At 45.2% G+C, this 21,835-nt stretch overlaps 1 protein-coding gene across 2 annotated transcripts in view; it reads right to left on the reverse strand.

Moving 5' to 3' along the window:
- Positions 1-1,646: 1,646 nt before the first annotated feature.
- The window catches only part of LOC140608136 (uncharacterized), a 60,626-nt gene continuing 40,437 nt past the window's right edge, over positions 1,647-21,835 (reverse strand). Inside the window, exon 5 of one of the 2 annotated variants that reach the window (XM_072783009.1) lies at positions 1,647-4,877. In XM_072783009.1, the coding sequence (XP_072639110.1) occupies positions 4,845-4,877 (33 nt within the window). In that variant the 3' untranslated portion in view covers positions 1,647-4,844. Of the gene's footprint in view, positions 4,878-12,467; positions 13,470-21,835 lie in introns of those variants that run through there. The other variant, XM_072783006.1, reaches the window with a different exon arrangement.

Consider the following 21,835-nt stretch of genomic DNA (forward strand, 5'->3'; position numbering starts at 1 on the left):
ATATGGTTTCACTCATACGGGGAATATAAGAAATAGTGAAAAGGATTATAGGGGAAAGGAGAGAAAGAATTTTCCAAAGAGGGATTAACCACAAAGGTGTTGGGAGAGCTGAAGAGCTACCTAGGGGTTGGTGAAGTCACCGTAGAATGAGTACCAGCAGGAAGCTTTGAAGGGTGGAGCTTAGGAGCAGAACTGCCCCCAAGGAGAGCTGGATCCCCAGGAGAGGTGCCCAGTAAGAGCGGGGTCCATGGAGGGGGAGCTGGTCTGGTGGGACCTGTGACACAGGGAGAGCACGGTCCCTACAGAGACGCTGAGCTGCTCCATCTCCCTTGCCTGAGTCAGATGCACCTTGGCTGCTTCCTCCTGTCCTCCAATCTCCCACCAGTGCCCTGGCCAAACCCAGCCTCGTTGGCAAAGGCAATTTGCAGGGAAAGGGCCAGAATGGATCTGGGAGCAATCAACCAGGCAGGTTACTGCACAGTCGGGTTCTAGGAACAGGCTGTGTTCAGTCAGCAATGAGAGGCCATAACTGGGTTTCTGAAGTAGAATGGAACAGTCGTAGCGCTGGATGGTGACAGTGAGACCCGTTAATTAGCTATTTCAGTTGTGTCAGCTTGGCAGGCTGAAGACTGGCCCCGGAGGATCCCCAAGCCCTGATCCTCAGGATGTGTGAATGTACCTTTAAAGGTGGAAAGACTATAATTGTGATTATATTAAGGCTCTTCCCCGCGGGGGCCCATCCTGGGCTAATGTGCTCACAGGGTCCTGATAAGACGTGGAAGGGCCACCAGCCAAGGAACACAGACAGCCTCTGGAAGGTGGAAAGGCAAGGAAACAGATTCTTCTCGAGAGCTTCCAGAAGGAACCAGCCTTGCCAATAACTTGACTGTAGCCCATTGAAACTCATTTCAGACTCCTGGCTTCCAGAACTCTAAGACTCCATCCACATTGCTTTAAGTCACCAAGTTTGTGGGCATTTACTACAGCAGCTGTGGGAAACTAGTCTAGTACAGTAGCTTTGAGATAAAACGGGCCAGATGGGGGATCTGGGTGCTTGAGCGGCTGCCTTCAGCTCAGGCCGTGATCCCGGGGTCCTGGGGTGGAGTCCCCACATCAGGCTCCCTGCTCAGCGGGGAGTCTGCTTCTCCTTCTCTCTCTGCTGCTCCCCCCATCCCACTTGCTCTCTCTCTCTTTCTCTCAAATAAATAAAATCTTTAAAAAAAAAATGGGCCAGATGAATGGGTTATAGAGTCTTCATATTCCTGGGTACAGTTTCCAGGCCCTCCAGGCCATAACTACTCTTTCTCGCCCATGTAAATCCTCTGAAAATGTAAGTCAGCCCAGAAGCTCCCCAATAGGCGGCCACGCAAGTCCCTGCGGGCATGGCCAGGGCTGTGTGTCCGTCTGACACCCGAGGTGAGCTGGTCTTACAATGGCTCCTGGCGTTTGTGCCCTTGTGGGATCCCTGCCCTGGAGTGTGGCCTGGACTTAGTGACTTGCTTCTGATGAGAAAGAACTTGGCAAAAGTGATGGGATGTCATCCCCAAGATTAGATTATACAAGACTATACGACTGCCCTCCTGTGTGCACATTCTCTCCCCCTCCTTCCCTCTTCGTCACCCCCATGACCCCACTCCTGTGTGTGTGTGTGTGTGTGTGTGTGTGTGTGTCTGTGTGTGTGTCCTTCTCGGGAGCCAGCTACCAGATGCATCTAGGAGACCTCCCTGCCTGTGAGGACTCATTTTCCTCCTGAGGCCTCAGGCCTTGGATATGAGACCAAGAAAGGTCAGTGTTTATTTGTCTTGGGCTGCTTTATTTGTGCAGGCTGTTTTCCTGAGGTAACCCGACGCGTCCTCCTAAGCAGCGCCGGGGAGGACGGGGTGAGCGGCAAGCTCTGCAGCCTCCTTGTCTGAGCTACAGCTCCTGGTGAGAATGCTTGCATTTGTGTGAAGGCCTCCACAGGCCCCAACCACGATTGTTTATTTACATTCGAGAAATAAATCTTGAAAAATGCAAACCAAAACCAGCAGGAATTCAGACAGCAAAATTCTGGGTGGTAGGGAAGACGTGGTGATGATCTCACACGCAGGATTTCACAGAGGATTCCATCCTGGTACTGAATCATTTGGGGAATGGAGCACTCCCTTTGCTCACCGCTCCGGGTTTGATTCCAGGCCCGGGCTCCTTCCCACAGGCTCCTACCTTGCCTCCAGTTATAGCATATCTCATTTTATTTTTTTTTAAGAGATTTTATTTATTTATTCATGAGAGACACAGAGAAAGAGAGAGAGAGAGGCAGAGACACAGGCAGAGGGAGAAGCAGGCTCCATGCAGGGACCCTGATGTGGGACTCGATCCCAGGACCCCAGGATCACGCCCTGGGCCAAAGGCAGCCACTAAACCGCTGAGCCACCCAAGGATTCCCTAGCATACCTCATTTTATTCCACTTTGCAGATACTGCATGATTTACACATTGAAAGTGTGTAGCGACCTTGTGTCGACCACATCCATCCAGGCCACTTTTCTAAAGCATTTGCTCACTTTTTAGTTAAGGTTTTTACGTCGTTCTGTTTTTGTTTTGTTTTTGTTTTTTTTAGATCTAATACTATTGCACACTTAGGAGACTACAAAATGGCATAATCATAACTCTGATATGCACTGGGAAACCAACAAATTCATTTGACTGACGTCATTGCCTCACTTGCCATTGTGGTGCCATTGTGGTGGTCACAAGCAAATCCATAATATCAGCCGCGTGTACCCGTAGTGGGTGCCTACTGAATGCTGTGCTTGCTGCCACATGCTTCACGTGCCCCCCTCACTTAATTATCACAAATCAAGGAGGCTAGCACATTTTATAAGCAAGGACACCGAAGCTTAGGGAGGTCAAGTCATTTGCTCAAGGTCACAGAGCAAGAAAGTACAGACCCTGGCATCCAGCTCACACCCACTTGACTTTACAGCCATGCCATTAACCACCGATCTCTGCCTCCCCAAAAGACAACAGGCTTCTTGGCTTCTGCCCTTTTAAAAAAAACTTTGTTCTTTAACTTCTAAAGTGATTTCATTTGTCAACAGCATTGGGTAGAAACTCTCCCTCTTTTATTTTCAGAGGTTGATGTAGCGTTTAGGGTTTCTCGGTCTTGGCGCTGCTGGCACCTAGGCCTGGACAATCCTTTGCAGTGGTGCTGTCCAGTATATCGCAAGGTGTTTAGCAGCATCCCTGGCCTCTGCCTACTACCTGTCTCCTCTCAAGTAGTGACAATCAAAAGTGTCTCCGTATATTACCCGATGTCCTGAGGGAGGGGGACACAGTCACTCCCAACTGAGAACCGCCGGGCTAGGGTTATACCCAGTCACTATTTTAAAAGAAGCAACGGATTCCAAATGTTTCCTCCACGCATTCCCCATCAGCTCCTTCCAGAAAGTATTTTCAACCTTTGCTTAGGTTACATGATCCTGCCAGTAAGTTCATTTTTTATATAACCCACAAGAAAGAAGCCTGGAAATGACTTGAGGAAAAAAAAAAGTCCAATTTTTGGTAGGCAGTACAGCTGGGTAGCAGGTCTGTGGCTGGCTCCAAGGTGGCGGTGGAATAGCCGATAGAGGACTCGGCAGAGAGGAGGAGAGAGCACCAGCCAATCTGTCCCTTTTGGCATCAGCCTCCACAGGATCCTTTGGGGCCAACTGCACAGCTTCACTATTTGCTCCAAAACCTGCATCGTTCATGGCTGTCGTTGTCCCAAGTCCCCGGACTCTTAGAACCATGCAGATTTATGAAATGAGAAGAGAGATGTAAAGTGTTGAGGAAGTGCTCAAGAGAATCCTGCTTCGACTCACCCTGAGCTCGAGGAGATCCGTCACTGCCTTAAGTAGTGAGACTGAACACAACTTTTGGAGGTTGTTAGAGGCTTTATCTGAGTTTCGGCTCCTCCAAATATAGATCCTGCAAAAGGATCTGGGTGCTAGTGGTTTGTGTGGGTGGTGATCCCCGGAGCAGCGTAAGCAGTAGGTGAAGTAAGACCGGGAAGGGAAGAAAGCCAGTAAAGTCTGTTTCAGTGAATGGGTTACCTCTGTGGGGACGATGGCCTAGTTCCCCGGGGGGGGGGGGGGGGGTGTTCCTCGGAGGGACTGTGTGGAACACTTAGCATGGCCCCCCAAGAATTAGGCAGCTGGAACATCTGTCCATTGACTTCCATAAGTCGTTGGTTGACATCTCCCGGAGACATGGACTCCAGGACGCTTCTGGGCTGCACTTTTGTGGCTGAGCATATTCCTGTGGCCAGAGAAGGCCCTCGGTCAGGGAGAAGCAGGTGCTCGAGCTAAATAGACAAGTGAGTTGGGTTAGTTACCTATGGCAGCACCACAGATTTCCCCAAAATTCAGTGGTTTAAAACAACAGACATTTGGGGGCAGCCGGGTGGCTCAGTCGGTTAAGCACCTGCCTTCAACTTAGGTCATGATCCCATGACCAGCATCGGGCTCCCTGCTCAGTGGGGAGTCTGCTTTTCCCTCTCCCCCCTGCTCATGATCTCTCTCTTCAAATAAATAAACAATATCTTAAAAACAAACTAAAAACACGCATTTGTTATATCCCAGTGTCTGTGGGCCGGGAATCCAGGCCCAGCTTAGCTGGGGGACTCTGCTCAGGTGTCTTATAAGAGCACAGTAAGGTTTCAGCTGGAGTCCCAGGCACCCAAAAGCCCCCAAACTGGCTTCCAGGCTCACACAGGTGGTTGTTGACAGGATTCAGTTGCTCACAGCTTGAAGGGCTGAGGGCTTCAGGTCCTTGCTAGCTGTTGGTCAAAGGTCTCCTGGAGGTCCTTGCCATGTGGGCCCTCACTTAGGGCAGCTCACGGCACAGCAGCAGGCTTCCCTGGAAGAGAGCGAGAGAGGGCGAGCGTGATCGACGTCACAGTATTGGTAACCTAACCTCAGAAGTGACATCCCATCACTTTTGTTGGGTTCTATGCATTAGAAATAAGTCACTAAGTCCATCCCACACTTAAGGGGAAGAAGTTACACCAACGAGAGATCCCCTGGGAGCCACTAAGGACGGTGACCAGCTCGGAAGTGTATGAGAACTGCTCACCAAAGCTGTGGGTGACCTCTGGGCTGAGACAAAAGAATGTAACCAGGGGCACTGTACATGTCCCCCAGGGAAATGACCTCATGCTGTTACATCGTCCCTGGTAAACATTCCCGTTGTCTTCAAACTTGAGAGGCCCTGGAAAGCATCATTTTTAAAAGATAAGTGTTACTGTAAATGGGGAGATTTCATGAACCTGGTACAGACCAGAGAGCCCTTCTGGTTCTAGGCAAACCTGAAACAGACTTGACCCAAGTGACAGGCAGTGGGCTAAGTTCCAGAGACACAGAGTTAAGTCCAGAGCAGTCCCTGCCGGGGGTGGAGGAGATGAGCCAATGATTGCAGAACAGGACCAGAAGTACTGTAGTCCGCCAGATGTAGGAACATCAGACTGCAGGGACCCAGGCATCTACTTCTAGCTGGGCGGGGAGGGTGACAAGGGGACAAGGAGGGCTCGGCAGGTGGATTGACGAGGGGGTGACGTGGGCCAATCTTCCTGTGGTTATGGAACGCTGCTGCTGCCTCTGCCGCCCCGGATTGTCACCAGCATCCCTACCATACGCCTTGGCGTGCTTCATCTTTTGGGAGATCTACTCAGGGCCTCAAGAGGCTCGCTGTGCCCAGGCCCTGAAGGAAACCAGGGACAAAGGAGGAAGAAGGAAAAAAGGAACAGTGACAGAACCAAACTAAGTGATTCCAAATACATCAGAGGACAAGCACTGCCAATCAGTGCTCACTCACTGCCCCCCCAGCCCAGCCCTCTGCCCCCCCCAAGTATGCCACCCATACCTCTCTGCTGTGGACTGGGGTGGGGGTGGGGGGAGATCCAGGTGCTAATCTAATCTACACCTGCCTACCTACTACATTCAAACCACAAATGCCTCCAGAGCAAACAACTCCCTGCTGTGCCAGCATTTCCACCACCCCCCCTCCGCCCTTTTAGTTAAGAGAGACCTCATCTTCAGGTTAAATCCATTATCCCCCACATCGGAATAAAGCCCAACACCTGATGAACAGCCCTGTTGCCTCATTCCTGCCTCTCATCCATTCAGGCTAAATGGAGGGAGGTCCCGAAGATAAAGCCCAGGGAAAATCCAGTGGCAGAAATTACTGACCAGACTTTCTTACTAGCGCATCCTGGGGCAAAGCTATATCTGGGTTTCTCAACACCTCTCCCCTCTTCATTAACTTCTATCTCCTTTGAACTTCTATTTTCCTTCTGGTCTTTTTTTTTTTTTTTTTTTTTGGCCCCTTATATCCTTTTCCTTCTCCTTACACTTCTTTTTATTATTTTAAAACTAGCTTCTCGTCAATCACTCTCTTATCAGCTAACAATGAATAATTATTGATGTGAATAATAATTTAACTTCTTCAATGATTCAAATAACCACTTGCATATTTTCACTGCTGGCTGGCCAGGACGAGGGAGCTTGTTTCACAAGGAATGGGGGGCATCCAGCCCAACTGGAGTGGATACTAGGACCCCCATGGGAGAGCGCCACCCACTGCAGCCCTTCACAGGCGTCTTCCAAATTACACCTCACATAACCCTGGTGAGGGAAGAATGAGCTTCTTGTTTTACAGATGAAGAAATGAGACTTGGTTAGGCTCCCTTAAGTATTGAGCTGAAAAGCTGAACTCATACCTGTGTGGTTCCAAAGTCCACACTTCTCCGTCCGTGCTGATTGCTCCAAGTGCCCAAAACAAACAGAAGAACACTACTACATTTTTAGTATCTGCATTTAAGTTTAAAATCCATTGATCTTACCCTTTTTTTCCATTGCTCTGTCCTCACATGCACTCATTCCTTTACCTTTATTAAATCCCATGGCCAATCATTAAAATCTACTTTCAATCAAGATCGCTCCCTCACACGTACTTTATCAACTACCTTCCCTCTCTTTTAAGTAATCTCAGTTGACAAGTCTCCCATCTTGATAAAACCCACTCTCTCCCTACCTGAAAACCGCAGTTGACCTGGAGAAAAGCACACACGAGGATGATCACAATGCTCCCATGGGTCCTCTGCATGACCGGCCATCCAACCATGCTCCCCCATGCCTCTCCCACCGTCCTCGCTCCTCCCCGGCCTCCTTCCCTCTCCAGCCAACCCCTCACCCTTGCCTGGTGATCCTGTTTTAGGGAGACACCTAAAACCCTCCAGAGAGACCTCCCGGATCTCCCCGACTGTATCCACACCCTTCTGTTACCACAGAATTGTCCGCTCCTGCCTAAGGATCACACTCCCTGCCCATCCTAGGCCATTCGGGCTGCTATCACAAAATTCCACACACCAGGGGCTTATCAACAGCAGAAGTGTGTTGTGCAGAGTCCTGGAGGCTGAAGTCCAAGATCAGGGCGCCAGCAAGATCAGGTTCTGGTAAGAACCCTCTTCTGGGTTGCCAAGTTCTCTCTGTATCCTAACGTGGTGGAAAGGGTGGGGAAGCTCCATGGGATCTCTTCCAAAAGAACACTAATCCCATTCATGAGGCCTCCATCCTTCTGACCTAATACCTCCCCGAAGCCCTACCTCCTAATACCAGCACATGGGGGCATTAGGATTTCAGCATGTGGAAGCCATGGGGGGAGACACAGGCAGACCCTAGCAGTGCCTATGCCACCCGTGGGTCCAGCTCCAGCCATCCTCCCTCTCTTCTAAGGCATCAGGGTCTCTCCACTGAGTCATTCCCATCAGCAGTGAACAGCTACCTCTTCCCACTTAGAAACCCTCTCAACCCCATTTCCCGTACAGCCCTGGCTCCACGTCTCTCCTTCCTTATATGGTTAAACTCTTCAAACAAGTTGTCTACATTCTCCACCCCTAATTCCTTTCCTCTTACTCCCTGGTAGACCAACTATAATAAGACGTTTGCATCCTCGCACTCAAGCTCATCTTGTCACCAGTGACCTCACAGTGTAAACCCAGTGGTTGGCGCCCAGACCTGCTCTTCTCTGGGTTCTCTATATTTGACTCTGCTGATCCTTCCTTCCACTTAGAAACACTCTTCTTGGCTTCTGGAACTTCATGCTCTCCAGGTGTGCCTAGAGCTCACTCGCAGCTCTCAGGTCTCCTCTGGTCCCTTCATATCTCCCCACCTCCTACTATTGGGGTGCCCCAGAGACAATCCCTTTTATTCTTACCAACTCTTAACCCCCCGGGCGAGCTCAATCATTCTGGTAGCTTTACAAATCTATAAATGAAAAATATATGTATATATTTATAAATGCTGCAGACTCCCAAATTTACCTCTCCAGCCCACACATTTCTCGCCTGAACTCCAGTCACAGACTTATCTGTTTATTCAACACTTTATGTGCATGCCCAACAGATGTCTCAAAGGTAATCCGTCCAAACCTGAACTGCACCCATGCTGGTCCTTACATCCCTGCCAAACCTGCTGCACCGTGACTTTTCTCTACCCTTGGCCATTCTTAGTCTAGTTGGCCAGCCCCAAGCTTTGCTGTTACATGAATCTTTTTTTTTTTTTCCTCAAACCCCATATCCAATAAATCAACAAATCCCTGTTTCCTTTCCTTTAAATATAGTCTTTAAATCTGACCACTCCCAAGCACTCCCACTGCTACTACCCTACTCTGAGCAATTATCCTCTTTCCCAGATTTTTTCAGTAGCCTTAGCATAGTTCCCTCTGCTCCTGCCTGTGCTCCCAGCACTCTACTCCTCATACTGCAGTGATCCTTTAAAAAACTCAGATCAGATGACACCCCACTGCTGAAAATCCTCCAATGGCTAAAAGAGTGAAAGCTGGGGTCCTCTGAATGACCTGAGATGCCTGTGCGCTCTGGCCCCTGCTACTTGTTGGTCCTCATTTCCTACCACTCTCCCCTTTACTCTTCATGCTACACTGGCCCCCTCTGTTCCTTAAACACACCAGGCATGTTCCTACCTCAGGGCCTTTGCACTTGCTGTCTCTCTGCATGAAATACCTCCTGCAGAAATGCACTGAGCTTATTCTTTCATTTCTTTGCTTGAATATTACTTTCTCAGTAAGGCCTCTCCTGAGAATCCTATTTGGAATTTTATTACCTCACATTTCCACACACTATTTTTTGTTGTTATTTTCTTTTCTTTTCCTCCATAGTGTTTGTCACTTCCAATATTCTATATTTTTTATTTTGTTGACTGTCCCTCCCGTGAAGAGATTAACTCCTTGAGGGCAAAGATTTTTGGTTGGTCTGTTTACTACTTGTATTAGCCAGGGTTCTCCATAGAAACAGATGCAGTAGGATACATATAAATTATACAGAAAGAAATTACCATGACGGATGGGCTCACACAACTATGGACGCTGACAAGTGCCACCATCTTCTGTCTGCATTTCTGGAGGCCCAGGGAAGCTGGTGGTATAGTTCCAGTCCAAACCCAAAGGCCTGGGAACCAGGGCAGCCCATAGTGTAAGTCCCAATATGAGTTCTAAATCCAGAGAACCAGAGGATTAATGGTGTAAATCCCAGTCGGAGTCTAAAGGCCCAGGAAAGCCTATGTCTGAAGAGGAAAAGATGGATATCTCAGCTCAAGTCGAGAGAAAATTCACCCTTCCTCTGCCCTTTTGTTCTATTCAGACTCACAGATTTTGGGTAATGCCCATTCACATTGGCAAGGACAATCATCTCTATTCAGTCTACCCATTCAAATGTTAATCTCTTCTGGAAACACCCTCACAGACACACCCAGATGCAATGTTTTGCCAGCTATCTGGGCATCCCTTAGACCAGTCAAGGTGATACATAAAATTGACCGTCACTCTGCTCTTTCTCAGAGCCCAGAATTGTGACTGGCACGTAGTAGGCACGCAGTTCTCTACAGTGTCCACAGCCTTCCTTGGTAACGTAGGGGATCAGGAGATGCTACCCCATTATATGCCACTTTGGCATACTGATTATTTTGAGCTGGAGACACTTGAGAAACCACAGGTGCAGGAAGGCCTCTGTGACCTGATCCTTTCTACCTAAAATCAGGACACAATTTCCCATGAGAAAATTGCCCTCCATGTCCCAGGAAGAGAACGTTCTTACCACCAGAGACTGGGAGTCAACACTGAAAAGAATCTGTACCAACAAACCCACTAAAATAATCCTTATCACCCATTAGGTTCCCTCACATATTTCCAGTCATTTTCCCACAATTTATCGCCCCTAACCCAAACCTTTGTCTTGGCCCAGCTCCATGATTTATCATTCTTCGTTGAATTGCTACATCTTTGGGTCTTCATGTCTTTCCTCTGAAGGCTCCCCTACCACGTAAAATATGAATATAAAATGAAATATGTATGTTTTTCTCCTGCTAATCTGTCTTTGGTTAATTTATTTCTCAGGCCCAGACCTACTGTCAGTGAGCCCTCTTACTCAACTCTAGACCTCAACAGTCCAAACCAGAAATAGACAAGCCTACTTAACTCATGCTGTAGCTGAAACCATTGCACTTATTTCTTATTGCACCTTCTTGAGCACTGACAAAGATGTTTTATAATGACCAGGCCAGAAAATCCCTGGCAGAGGCAGGAATTACCTAAAAGACCACACTCCAGATGTCCCCTCCCTCACCCGTGATCACTCATCGACCACACCCGGCCCCCTACCCATGATCATGTGCCGCCCCCCACCCCCACCCCCCCGCCTGCTCTCTTGCATGGACCCCTGGGCCTCTCCCTAAAAAACCCTAGTGTCTGTCTTGCAGATGGAGGGGTTGGTTGTTAAGGTTTTAGCCTGCCACCTCCCTTGCTGCCCAAATAAAGGTCTCCTTTTTTCTTTTCCAAATCACCATCTCTTGAATTATTGGCTTCTCCTGTGACAAAGTTTACCCGAGTTTGTTCAGCAACTGGCTAAGGCTGTGCTCAGGATTTGTCCAGCACACCAGGGATTCCCTGGGACAGAGCAGTTGGCTGGGGCAGCATTTCCTGAGTTAGCCTCAAGGACAAATACATAGGTAGCACTAAGAGAGTAGAGGAAAACCTTTTCTATGCTCCTCAGCAAGAAGTCAGCTGCCCAGAAGCGCCCAAGAGTCTTTCAGGTCTGGGAGGCAGTCTAAGAGTCAGCAACCTGTGGTCCATGGACCTTGTACTAATAGTGCCAGCGCCCTCCAGTGAGCCCTGAGCTCCAGGCTAGGCTTGACTCCCCACCCCATCCCCCTGGCCAGGGAGTTAAATTTGAGATTCAACAGTGGAGCCGAAGAGGCAGCCCAACTGCAAGCCACCTTCCTGTCAAGCATTCCTCTGGCTGGTCTTCCTCATCTTCCCAGAATTAGGACTCATCCAGCACATCAAAGGAGACTGTAGCCACCCAGAGATGGTGTGGGGCTGGCCCAGGCCCTTGGGCAAATCCCATCCACAGTTGCTTCCCAGATCATCCCCACAGGCAGGGCCTGTCTTGGGGCCATGAGCTGCCAACTCCAGGTAACATTTGTCACAGTGATAATAAGGACTCCTATTCACCAGCTCTGACACTTTCTTAATTTCCAGAATCTGGAGAAGGGGGAAGAAAGTGAAGAAGCTGCAGAGGGAAGGCTAAGGATAGCATTTAAAAGGCTGGATTTTCCCCTTCTTTAAGAACTTCATCAGTTGTGTCTCTAGGGGATTTAAAGAATTAACCCACCAACTGATAAAAAATATAGTATGTCCATATAATGGAATATTATTAAACAATAAAAAACGCAGTTTCGATACATGCTACAGCATGGATGAGTCTTGAAAACATTATGCTAAGTGAAAGAAGCCAGCCACAAAAGACAACATATTATATGATTCCATTTATAGCAAATGCCTAGAACAGTCAAATCTACCAAGATAAAAAGTAAATTAGTGGTTGCCTCAGCCCAGGTATGTTGGGGGAAGCGGCTAGTGACTGCTAATGGGTACAAGGTTTCTTTTGAGGGTGATAAAAATGTTCTAAAAAGGAGTGTGGCGATGGTTGCAAAACTGTGAATACACAAAAAGCCACTAAATTGTATATGTTTAGGTGAATTGTATGGTACGTGAGCTATATCTCAATAAGGCTGTTATTTCAAAACAAAAAACTGTTAACACACCTTCTGGGGAAGTGGGGTCGAAGGTGGGTTGGCTTCTCAATTTTCTGGAGGGAGCCGCAGGGGCAGATTCAAAGTGACACCAAGTGTGAACTTCAGGCTCCTCACTTGCAGAGGCCCCTTTAAAATGTAGTCACTAGTAATTCTATATTCATAATTTATTATTCTTTTCCTTAAACATCTAGCCCTACATTGTATACGTTTTAGGACTCAGAAAACCCCGATCTGCCTAGATGCGAAAACATTACTTTTATAGTCAGAAAAGGTAATCATGATTTTTTTTAAAATGTCTTTTTATTTGTTTTTTTTTTTAAGATTTTATTTTAAAAATGTCTTTTTTAAATCATCAATGTGCCTCCCCTGGTACAGTGCTAGAGCCCCAAAGAAAATAACCACTGAGTCTCCAGAGATCATGTCCCATAGTCAGTCAACTGCGACGAAACTGTCACATGACCTGTGGGACATTTGATTGTAGGATTCAGTAGAACAAGACACAGATTTCTCTGGGCACACAGCGCTGTCCATGCAGACCACAGCTTTAGAGTATGGGCCCTCCAAAAAGACAGGGAAAACGTCCAAAGAAAAAACCATCCTTTCCTCGGGTCACTCAGGGGGTTGGTGGGGATCTGGGCACACAGTGTTGTTAAACAAAGGCAAGGGAAACAAAAGCAAAAATGAACTACTGGGACTTCATCAAGATAAAAAGCTTCTGCACAGCAAAAGAAACAATCAACAAAACTAAAAGACAACCTTAAGAATGGGAGAAAATATTTGTAAATGCCTTATCAGATAAAGAGCTAGCATCCAAGATCCATAAAGAACTTATCAAACTCAACACTCAAAAAAAAAAAAAAATTCAGTTGCGAAATGGGCAGAAGACATGAACAGACATTTCTCCAAAGAAGACCTACATGTGGCCAAGAGACACATGCAAAAATGCTCTGCGTCACTCGGCATCAGAAATATAAATCAAAACCACAATGAGATACCTCCTCACACCAGTCAAAATGGCTAAAATAAGCAAGTCAGGAAACAACAAATGTTAATGAGGATGCAGAGAAAGGAGAGCCTTCTGACACTGTTGGTGGGAATGCAAGCTGGTGCAGCCACTCTGGAGAACAGTATGGAGGTCTCTCAAAAAATTAAAAATAGAGCTACCCTTCCACTCAGCAATTGCACTATTAGGTATTTACCCAAAGGACACAAACACAGTGAACCAGAAGGGACCTGCACCCCAATATTCATAGCAGCAATGTCCACAATAGCCAAACTCTGGAGCGAGCCAGATATCCATCAACAGATGAATGGGTAGGCCACAGCAACTTCTTGCAAGATACATCTGTGAAGACAAGAGAAACAAAAGCAAAAATAAATTATTGGGACTTCATCAAGATCAAAAGCTTCTGCACAGCAAAATAAACAGTCAACAAAACTAAAAGACAACCTACAGAATGGGAGAAGATATTTTCAAATGACGTATCAGACAAAGGGCTAGTATCCAAGATCTAGAAAGAACTTTTTAAACTCAACAGCAAAGAAACAAACAATCCAATCATGAAATGGGCAAAAGACATGAACAGAAATTTCACAGAAGAAGACGTAGACATGGCCAACAAGCACATGAGAAAATGCTCCGCATCACTGGCCATCAGGGAAACACAGATCAAAACCACAATGAGATCCTACCTCACACCAGTGAGAATGGGGAAAACTAACAAGACAGGAAACAACACATGTTGGAGAGGATGTGGAGAAAAGGGAACCCTCTTGCACTGTTGGTGGGAATGTGACCTGGTGCAGCCACTCTGGAAAACTGTGTGGAGGGTCCTCAAAGAGGTAAAAATATACCTGCCCTACTACCCAGCAATTGCACTGCTGGGGATTTACACCAAAGATACAGATGCAATGAAACGCCGGGACACCTGCACCCCGATGTTTCTAGCAGCAATGTCCACAATAGCCAAACTGTGTAAGGAGCCTCGGTGTCCATCGACAGATGATGGATAAAGAAGCTGTGGTCTATGAATACAATGGAATATTCCTCAGCTATTAGAAACAACAAATACCCACCATTTGCTTTGATGTGGATGGACCTGGAGGGTATTATGCTGAGTGAAATAAGTCAATCGGAAAAGGACAAACATTATATGGTCTCATTCATTTGGGGAATATAAAAATTAGAGAAAGGGAATAAAGGGAAAGGAGAGAAAATGAGTGAAAATATCAGTGAAGGTGACAAAACCTGAGAGACACCTAACTCTGGGAAACGAACAAAGGGTAGTGGAAAGGGAGGTGGGCGGGAGGTTGGGGTGACTGGGTGATGGGCACTGAGGGGGGCACTTGGTGGGATGAGCACTGGGTGTTATGCTATATGTTGGCAAATTGAACTTCAATAAAAAAATTTTAAGAAAAACAGATGAATGGGTAAAGAAGATGTAGTATAGATATACAATGGAATATTACTCACCCATCAAAAATGAAATCTTGCCATTTGCAAGGACATGGATGGAACTAGAGGGTATTATGCTAAGTGAAATAAGTCAATCAGAGAAAGACAATTATCACATGATCTCACTCATATGTGGAATTTAAGTAACAAAACAGAAGATCATTGGGGAAGGAAAGGAAAAGTAAAATAGGACAAAATCAGAGAGGGAGACAAACCGTAAGAGACTCTTAACTCTAGGAAACAAACTGAGGTGGGATGTGGGGTAACTGGGTGACAGGCATTAAGGAGGACACGTGAGGTAATGAGCACTGGGTGTTGTATGCAACTGTTGAGTCACTGAACTCTACCTCTGAAACTAATAACACACTATGTGTTAATTAATTGAATTGAAATAAAATAAAATTAAAATAAATAAATAAGCAGAGTAAGAACTCCACCATTTGGGACATCCCATCCGGAGAGGGTAGGATGGGAGGGAGGCTCTTCTAGGTTCAGAGTACATGGTGTTTCCGGAGCTCGAGAAAGAGGCTGAGAAGCAGTCAGAGTGACAGGACTCGTGTGATTCTGCCAATAGAGGGATGTCATCAGAGAAAGAACTACTCTGGGGGTTGGGGTAAACACACCCCCACTCTCCACCCGCTTCCACTGTGCAGACTCAGTCAACAACCATGCCACTTAGAGACTCAAGACTGCTACACTTCAAGCCGATGTAAGGAAAACAAAATGCAGTGCTTTTTACATTAATAGGAGATTTTATTGGTGGCCGCTAAAGAGATCTTATTAAATTCACAGGGTTCCAGGGTCCTGACAGTAATCCTTCACCACTGCCGGCTGGCCCTGCCATATCCCAGTTCCTGAAGGAAGGTGCTCATCAACATTCAGGACTCATCTCTGCAGGCAAAACCTCTCATGCCTTTGGGATTTCCCTAGAAACCATGGATAATTTTAAATATTTAAAATGCCAAAAACATTTTGCCAAGTCCCTACACTTAAATAGCCAAGCTACACAAAATGGGAAAGAATCCACCTGAACACATAACATGGTGAGACATGGCAACGCAGTGCGCAGAGTGTGGGGAGCGGGAGGCCCAGCTCTCCCCTCCCACCCCCCCTGGAGCACCCTCCTCACACCACAGTGCCTTGCCCCCTCCCTGGGGTTAGCCTCCTCATCGCTGGTGAGACACTTGGCCATAAATACCGTTTAAGCAGTCAGTATCAGGGGGAACAGCTAAGGTCAGTCAGCACCTCTCCGCTCTGGACAAGTTTAGCCATTATCAGATTTTAGCGTCACACCATTCTACAGACGGGCAGCCTAGTTGCTGCTTTTCTAAAGGAGATGCTCAGAGAAGTGGAGTAAGTAGCTCCAGGTCACCCAGCCACATCATGCGGTAGGGCTGGATTCCAACAGGCCTGTCTGGTGCCAAAGGCCTTTTCTTTCCTCTTCTTCCTCTTTTTTTTTTTTTTTTTCCTTTTCCATCCTTTTTCGATTCTAAACAATAGGATTTTGGGCAATTAACAGAGGCTATGAAAGATGTTTCTGAGATTTTTATCTGGGGGCCCTCATTTAATTTATAAACATTCTAGAAGCCAGTAGCGGCAAAAGCGACTCCCAAATTTTTAACCAATCCAGTTTCTGCTCCCCCACCACCCCCCCGAACTATAAACCATAGATCTGATTGACCTCTCCACTTGGATGTCCGACAGATCTCTCCAATTTAACATGTCCAAACCAGTCTCCTGATCGTCCTCAAAGCTACTGCTGTCCAGGCCTTCCTGGCTCAGAATGGTGACTCCTCTGGCCAAATACCCTAGTGGCATCCCTGACTCCTCTCTTGCTCCCTCCCTGCATCCCACCCACCAGCAAATAACGTCAGCCCTACTCCCAAAAATGCACGCAGAGTGCAACCACTTCTCACCATCCTCCTCTCACCTTAATTACTATTTTGGAAACTGAAAGGGTCAACCATGCCTGGCCCTCCAACAATCTTAACACCACCAGTTGGAGTAATTGTGTTGAAGGGTTAAGTCTTATTTATCTTAGAGTAAGAGCCAAATCCTCACCTGACCCCATCCCTAAAATCCTGTGCTGGGGTCCCAGCGGCCCACTGCCTGCCTTTCTCCCTCACATGGCCCCGTCCCAGCTACACTGCCACTGTCACAGCTACATAATTACAGGAATATGTGGGTTTTTTGTTTGTTTGTTTGTTTGTTTGTTTTTTGTTTTTTTGTTTTTTTTGGAATATGTGATTTGTAAGCCAGTAATACCCAAAGTAATCACAGGAAGATGGTGCCAAAACCTTATATTCATGTTCTCATGCTTCCATTGGAAAATATTTTGTTTTCAGTGTTGTTTTTATTGCCCCATTTATTGCTTTTCACTTGACTCAACGTTTTTTGGTGTACTTAAAAAAAATAGGGGGAGACCCCTGGGTGGCTCAGTGGTTGAGCGTCTGTCTTTGGCTCAGGTCATGATCCCCGGGTTCCAGGATAGAGTCCTACATCGGGCTCCCCGCAGGGAGCCTGCTTCTCCCTCTGCCTGTGTCTCCCTCTGCCTGTGTGTGTCTCATGAATAAATAAATTAAATTAAAAAAAAAAAAAGAGATGGATTGCTGTTGGGACCCCAGACAGGCAGCTCCTGCATCCTGCTCTGGCCCCAAGTCAGCCTGAGGTGAACCTCTGTTTTCTCTCAGTTTTCACCCAAAAGCCACCTTTTAGAGAAGTCTTTCCTGCCTGCCCTTTTAACTCTGCAACCCATGCTTCCTCTTCCCCGCCCTATTTTGGTTCTGCCCACTAGTTACTGTCTAATACTCTCTGAATAAACTTTATTTTCTTTGTTACCTGCCCCCTCTGCTAGAATAAAAGCTACAAGAGAGCAGGGAAATTCATCTGTTTGGCAAAGTATCCCTACACTTGGAAGAATATTTGCACATACTAGGCCCTCAATAAATATTTATTGAGTGAATGAATGAATGAATAAATTCCCTCCTCCTAATCATAATTTTTAGTGCACACTATATACAAAGAAATTGGAACTCCATAATCCCTAAAGAATATAATTTGCCCAATGTTGTCTATGCTTCCAAATTCAGTTTTGGCATCACACAATTTTTTAAAATAATACTTTATAAAGTCTCTACAAAAACATTAGTATTTAAGACAGTAAATTTCTCTGTATTAATACTCAAGATGTGTAGGAATTAAAAACTTTATATAGATAAACTAGTGAATGAAGCACAAATAGATAGGCAAAATGGCTACTCAACTTGAGCTCTGTTTGTTTTTTCTTTGTTTTCCTTTTATTTTATTTAAATTCAATTAATGAACATAGAGTGTATTATAAGTTTCAGAGGTAGAGTTCAAGGATTCATCAGTTGCATACAACACCCCTGAGCTCTGTTTAAATAAAACTTATTTAATGTAAGTCTGTTTCAGAGAGAAGACACATCCTATCACTTGGGTCTCATAATACTGAAAAAGAATTAGCATTCATCTAAAACTTGGAGCACTACAGTCCTTCTGAAAAAGGCTTCCTGCCAGAAAATGTACCAAAAGTCATGTCATAATTAACTGCACAAACAAAATCTATTTGTAAAGAGAAGTGTCTTAGAGAATTGAAGAGAAGAGACCCATGGGGAAAAAGATGGTGTCAGCAGTCAAATTCTGATTTAACAAGAAAATGGATGGGTGGAGGATTAAGGAAAATATAGATTATAATAACCAACTTCTTTTTAAAAAAGTGAAAAAGTGAAAGCAAAGTCCACAAGGAAGCTGCCTGAATAAATGCCTCTCTTAAAAGACTGGTAGTCTTTATATGAACCTCTAATAAAGAAAATGAAATATAATTCACCAGGGAAGTTGGGGAACAATGAAAGCACCACAGAAGTCTAGTGAAATAACTCAGGAAGGTTTTTAACATTTTATCATGACAAGTTTCCAATATACACAAAAATATAGAGTATATAGTAGGACGAACACCATCTTGTTTCTTTATAGACCCCACTGAAAGGAATTATTTTGAAGCTGATCCCAGACATCACATCATTTCCATATGTATGTCTTCAAAGTTAAAGACACATTTTAAAAATCATAAACATGATACTAATATCACTCTGAAAAAATTAATTGGCCTAGAGATGCTGCATGTCAGCAGAAAGGAATGAACTGCACTTTGTTCTAGCTAACGCGAGTGACAGGGCATAGGAATAAAAATTCCCAGAAGAGTGACAAATCCCACACCCTTGGTATTCACACTGCTGGGGCACCTGGGTGGCTCAGTCGTTATGCATCTGACTCTTGGTTTCAGCTCAGGTCATGATCTCAGAGTTGTGGGATCGAGCCCCGCGTCAGGCTCTGCTCTCAGCAAGTCTGCTCGAGATTCTCTCTCTCCCTCTCTCTCTGCCCCTCCCATACTCGCGTGTTAGTTCTCTATCTCTCTCTAAAATAAATAAATAAATCTTTAAAAAAAATTCACACTGCCAGCTTACTAGTCAACATCTCCAGCTTCCTCTTCACATGCTCCTTTATGACTCCAAGACCACCTGGCCACAGAGCACAGCGAGTGAGAGCACAGGCTCCTGGAGATGACTTGATTCCTGCCATGTCACATATTATTGTGTGACACTGGGCAGAGCGCCAAAATGCTTGAAATCTAATCTGTAAAATGCAGACAATAAGAGTACCCACCTTGTAGGGTTTTTTTTTAAGATTTTATTTATTTATTCATGAGAGACACAGAGAGAGAGAGAGACAGACACATAGGCTGAAGGAGAAGCAGGACTCCAGGATCATAACCTGAGCCAAAGGCAGATGTTCAACCACTGAGCCACCTGGATGTCCCCTCCTTGTAGGTTTTTAACAAGAACTAAATGAAATGGTGTTCTCATTCATTCAGTAAAGTATAGAGCACATTAAAAGTGTACAAAATCTGTTAACTTCCGTTATCACCGTTGGGAAGTATGGTAGGTGGAGATATCAAAATTAGGATTAAAAGTGATGGTTTTCTAAGATATAAGACATAGGTAGTTTTGAGCCAGTCTCAAATAACTTAAGAATGTTTTGAATATTTTATCATGATAAGTTTCCAATATACACAAAAATATGGAGTATAGTACTTCATATCTTTTAATATAGATGCCCAATTCCAACTAGCATGGCCAATCTTGTTTCTTTATGGATCCCACCAAAAAGAATTATTTTGAAGCCAATCCCAGACATCACATCATTTCAATATGCATGTCTCTGAAGTTAAGGATACATTTTTTAAATCATAAACACAATACGAATATCACTCTAAAAAATTAATTGGCCTAGAGATGCTGCATGTCAGCAGAAAGGAATGAGCTATTCATTTCGAGTATCTGAGTATCTAGAGCCCCATTGAAATACCCAATAGAAATTATTTATTTAAGCTCAGCAAAGCATGTTCTTCAAAAGCATGTGACATTTTTGTTGTAATGTCAACTTTGATGTTGGCCAAGAGCACCTTAAAAATTAGCTAAATCCTAGCAAAATCTAGCAAGGGGGATGATTCGTGTGAAAGAAAAGACCAATGACCATTTTGGAGATTAAAAAACGTGAATGTTTTAGCGACTGATGGAACAGAAAAATAAAATGAATTGATAAGGCTTTAGAGTGGCTATCAGTTGAAGGCATGAGGAACCATAGGAAAAATGGGAGGGAAATCTAAGATGTCATAAAATGGAGAGAAACTGAACCTAAAACAACAGATGAAGTTTAAAAGGCCAAAAGAAGCTAAAGCATATATTGCCTGGAAGAGGTAAATCCAGAGAGAGAGAATCCTGAACAAGACCCATAGCCAATGGTGGAGCACAGGTAAAGGAAGAGGTGAGCCAAGCACCATCTGAAGATAGATCAAAGAAGCAACATCACATGGGCCACTTCACACAAGATGCAATCATTCTAGGCTCCATTTGGGACCTCTGAGAAACAGAATGACTCAAAAGAATAAAGATGCAGAAAAATTAAGTTGGTTCATTTCTTTTCAGTCTTCTTCATTGTATCAGTGACTTGCGGAGGTTGGATGGTAGCAGCGCAGCTGCCCTGGTGTCTCTTGCCTCTGGAACTTTGCACATGCTGTTCCCACTGCTTGGAAGGCCTTGTCAGAACCCACATCACCTTGTTGATTCCTACTCACTCTTTTGGTGAGAGCAGAGACATCAGCCCTGGAAAGCCTTCCCTGACTTCTCAGAACTGGGTTAGGGGCTCCACCTGGTCACCCCTTATGGCAATCTCAAATCCCATCCTATGATGCCCACTTATTTACTCACCAGTCTCCCATCTCTATACTGTGAGCTCCCGGAGAATAAGGAATGCATCTGCCTCATTAACCTGTCCTCACCATTTAACACAGTGCTTTATCAATACTGGGCACTTATTAAATACTGTGGGGGGAAAAAATCAATGTTTATATGTATCCAATGCTTACTGTGTGCCAGACATCATCCTGAGCACCATTCATATTGTCTTCACAACCTTATAAAGTAACTAGTGTTTCTTCCTCTATTTATGGGGGGAGGGAAGGTCCAACTGAGGTACATGATCACTCAGTTAGCAAATGATAGGCTTAGCATTCAATGGAAAGTTCGACCCCATACCTACCCTCTTCATTTTTTTTTAAGATTTTATTTATCTTTTCATGAGAGACACACAGAGAGGCAGAGACACAGGCAGGGGGAGAAGCAGGCTCCCTGTGAGGAGCCCAATGCAGGACTCAATCCCACGACCCTGGGATCATGACCTGAGCCAAAGGCAGCTCAACCCTTGAGCCATCCATGTGCCCTACCCTCATTACTGATCACACTCATGGAAGGAAGGGAAGGTGGAAGAAAATCAAGGAAGGAAATACACACATAGAGCCCTCAGAAGCTTTGCTAACCATGACTAATGGCAAGGTGAGGAATCCTGAACTCTTCATCTGAAACCAATAATACAGTATATGTTCATTAATTGAACTTAAATTTTTAAAAAGCAACTTTAATAAATAATATTATACTTGAAAGAAGGCACAAATATTATTTTGTAGAAATCTAAGAAATGTAAAAATATACAATTCCAGGCAATAAAAAGACTCTCCTATAAATGGGCCCAAACAGATAAGGACTGTGATTTTCTGATTTTTGTGTTTGAAGATATGGGGTTTCCATGCCAGGAAATACTTGAAAGGTGACCCAGGATGTCCTTTCTCAGGGAGTCAGCTGTACACCAACATTTATACTTGCAACCCCTCAGTGCCTGCT

Source organism: Canis lupus, chromosome 17 (genome assembly GCF_048164855.1).
Source record: "Canis lupus baileyi chromosome 17, mCanLup2.hap1, whole genome shotgun sequence".
Classification (NCBI taxonomy): Eukaryota; Metazoa; Chordata; class Mammalia; order Carnivora; family Canidae; genus Canis; species Canis lupus.